Here is a 3,376-nt window from a genome sequence, read left to right as displayed (position 1 = left end):
ATATAATATATATATTATATATTTTGTTTATATATTTTGGGGTGTATAGGGAGATTCGGATCCGCCGCTTACGCTGGAGGTGCGCGGCTTCCTTGAGGTCTTCGGCGTGCGGGGGGGTGTGGCTTCTTCTGGTGAGTTTTTCTTTATAAAATAAAATAAAATAAAATAAAATAAATAAAATTAATTAAATTAATTAAATTAAATAAATTATATTTATTTTATTTCGGTTTATTTTGCTTCTCTTCGTTTTTCTGCTGACGGCTTTCGTTGCGTTTCTCTAAGCAAACGTTTTTGTGGTGTCCTTGCTGCTGCTGCTGCTGCTGTTTCTGCTGCTGTTGCTGCTGCTGCTGCTGCTGCTGCTGTAGGTGTTGCTTCAGCTCCTCGTCGTAGCTTATCTCGAGGCACCCTACAGGCGAAGGCTCCGGGGGCCCCCAAAGCTGCTGCTGAGGGACCCCCAGCTAGCAAGGTAGTGGTACGTAGAGTTGTGGGGGCCCCCGGGGAGGCGGGGGGCCCCCCTGAGGAGCAGGGGGCCCCCGCTGCTGCTGCAAAGGTTCGTATGGTTAAGAAAGCAGCACCAGCAGCAACGAAAGCAGCAAAGGTTGGGGGGCCCCCTGCAGCCGTACGCATCAGTAGTGCTGATACAAAGAAAAAAGAAACAGAAGAAGATGCAGCAGCAGCAGCAGCAGCAGCAGCAGAAGATAAATCCAAGGGGGCCCCAGTTCGTCGCCTCATACCCAAGGCAGCAGCAACTCCTACAGGTAAAGAAGCTGCAGCAGACACAGCAGCAGCAGCAGCAGCAGCTAAAGCTCATCCTGCTGCAGCAAAAGCAGGAGAAACAGCAGCAGCAACAGAAGCAGCAGCAGGGGCCCCTGCAGCAAAAGCAACAGCGGGGCCCCCACCTGCTAAGAAGGTACTGACAAAGAAAGCAGCACCCCAAGCAAAGACAGCAGCAGAAGAAAAAGAGAAGCAGCAGCAAACTGCAGCAGCAGCAACAGAAGCAGCAGCAGCAGCAGCAACACCAGCAGCAGCAGCAGCAGCAACACCATCTGTTCCCTCTAAAAAAACAATAGTTAAGAAGGCAGCACCCGCCACGATGATACGAAGGGGGAGCTCAGGCAATGCAGCAGCAGCAACACCAGCAGCAGCAGCAGCAGCAGCAGCGGAAACAGCAGCAAAAACACCTGCAGCAGAAGAAACACCAGCAGCAAAAGCAGCAGGAGCAGCAGCAGGAGCAGCAGCTGAAGGAGAAGGTAAAGAAGCAGCAGATGCAGCAGCAACAGATAAGAAACCTGAAGCAGCAGCAAAAGCAAAAGCAGCAGCAGCAAAAGCAGCAGCAGCAAAAGTACCAGCAGCAAAGACAATAGCAGCAAAAGCAACAGCAGCAAAAGCAGCAGCAGCAAAAGCAGCAGCAGCAAAAGCACCAGCAGTAGAAGCAGCAGAAGATACAGAAAAGAAGACAGCACCAGAAGCAGCAGCAGCAGATGCAGCAGCAGCAGAAGCAGCAGAGAAGAAACCTGCAGCAGATGAAGCAGCAGCAGAAGCAGCAGCAGCAGCAGAGAAGAAAGATGCAGCAGAAACAGCAGCAGCAGCAGAGAAGAAAGATGCAGCAGAAGCAGCAGCAGCAGCAGAGAAGAAAGATGCAGCAGAAGCAGCAGCAGCAGAAGCAGCAGAGAAGAAGCCTGCAGCAGAAGCAGCAGCAGCAGAAGCAGCAGCAGAGAAGAAACCTGCAGCAGATGCAGCAGCAGACGACGCAGCAGCAGCAGCAGCAGCAGCAGAGAAGAAACCTGCAGAAGAAGCAGAAGCAGCAGAAGAGAAGAAAGCAGCAGCAGGAGCAGCAGCAGGAGCAGAGGAAGCAGCAGCAGCAGCAGCAGCAGCAGCAGCAGAAGAGGATAAAGAGAAAACAAAAATAACAAAAGAGAAAACCCTTATGCAATCGAAGCTAACAGAAGCAGAAGCAGACACAAAGGAAGCAGCAGCAGCAGCAGCAGCAGCAGCAGCAGCAGCAGCACCGCAGCAGCTGACATCCTTAGAATTAGCTATGAAAGCAGCAGAGCAGCAGATAAAACAAGATGCAGCAGCAGCAGCAGCAGCAGCAGCTCCTGCTGCAGCAAAAGGAGTACTAGCAAAGAAAGCTGTGGGGCCTGCACCGAAGACAGCAGCAGCAGCAAAGGCAGCAGCAGCAGCAGCAAAGACAGCAGCAGCAGCAGCAAAGACAGCTGCAGCAGCAGCAAAGACAGCAGCAGCAGCAACGAAAACAGAGCAAGAAGAAGAAAAGCCAGCAGCAGCCGCAGCAGCAGCAAAAACAGCAGCAGCAGCAGCAGCAGATTCTCCTAAAAAGGCAGCAGGGCTGGCGAAGGTCCCCCTGAAGAAGGCAGCCCCAACCCCACCACCTGCAGCAAAAGCAGCAGCAGCAGCAGCAGCACCAGCAGCAGCAGCAGCAGCAGCAAAGCCAGCAGCAGCAGCAAAGACAGCAGCAGAAGATGACACAGCAGCAAAAGGGGAAGCAAAGGAGACAGCAGCCCCCAAGAAGATGCTGATGATAAAGGCAGCACCAAAAGCAGCAGCAGCAAAAACAGCAGCAGCAGCAGCAGCAAAAGCAGCAGCAGCAGCAGCAGCAGCAGGCAAGGAGGAAGCTGATGATCTCACTAAAGGGAAGACAGAAGGAGAGAAAAAGGAGGCCCCCAAGACAGCAGCAGCAGCAGCTAAGCCGCTGCAGCAGCAGCAGCAGCAGCAGCAGCAGCAGGCAGCAAAAGAAGAAAAAGAAGCAGCAAGCAAAGCGAAAGTAGCAGTGAAGGCAGCACCTAAGAGCCCAGCAGCAGCAGCAAAAGCAGCAGCAGCAGCAGCAACAAAAGCAGCAGCAGCAGCAACAAAAGCAGCAGCAGCAACAAAAGCAGCAGCAGCAGCAGCAGCAGAGGAAATCCCCACAAGCCCTCCTGCAGCAAAAACACTGAAGGCGAAGGCTGTTCCTTCTGCTGCTGCGTCAAAGAGTCCTGCTGCTGCTGCTGCTGCAGCACCAGCAGCAGCACCAGCAGCAGCAGCAGCAGCAGCAGCAGATGCAGCAGATGGAGACAGAGATGCAAAGGGAGAAGAAACAGACGAAACGTCTTCTGTCTCCTCTGAGGAGGCCCCTGCTGCTGCTGCAGCAGATGCTGCAGCAGCAGCAGATGCTGCAGCAGCAACAGCAGCAGCAAAAGATTCTCCTGCTGCAGCAGCAGCAGCAGAAGAAGGAAGAGGAAGCAGCAGCAGAACACGGCCTGCTTCTGTACCTCCTCTTAAGCAGCTACCATCCAGAGACAAAGAAGGAAAGCTGCTGCTGCTGGTGTTGCTGCTGTTTTTGCTGCTGTTGTTGCTGTTGCTATTGCTACTATTGTTGCCG

General features: G+C 53.1%; 1 protein-coding gene across 1 annotated transcript in view; it reads left to right on the top strand.

Annotated features, from left to right (window-relative positions):
- EMH_0003170 (uncharacterized protein) overlaps positions 1-3,376 on the top strand; it is a gene marked incomplete at both ends in the record, with an annotated part of 7,159 nt that overhangs the window by 431 nt on the left and 3,352 nt on the right. The window contains 2 exons of the mRNA XM_013496284.1: positions 50-131; positions 366-3,376. Of these exons, the coding sequence (XP_013351738.1) occupies positions 50-131; positions 366-3,376 (3,093 nt within the window). The remainder of the gene's footprint in view (positions 1-49; positions 132-365) is intronic.

This window comes from Eimeria mitis, genomic scaffold (assembly GCF_000499745.2).
Source record: "Eimeria mitis Houghton genomic scaffold, Emh_scaff202, whole genome shotgun sequence".
Taxonomy (NCBI): domain Eukaryota; phylum Apicomplexa; class Conoidasida; order Eucoccidiorida; family Eimeriidae; genus Eimeria; species Eimeria mitis.
This window is presented reverse-complemented; position numbering and strand designations above follow the sequence as displayed.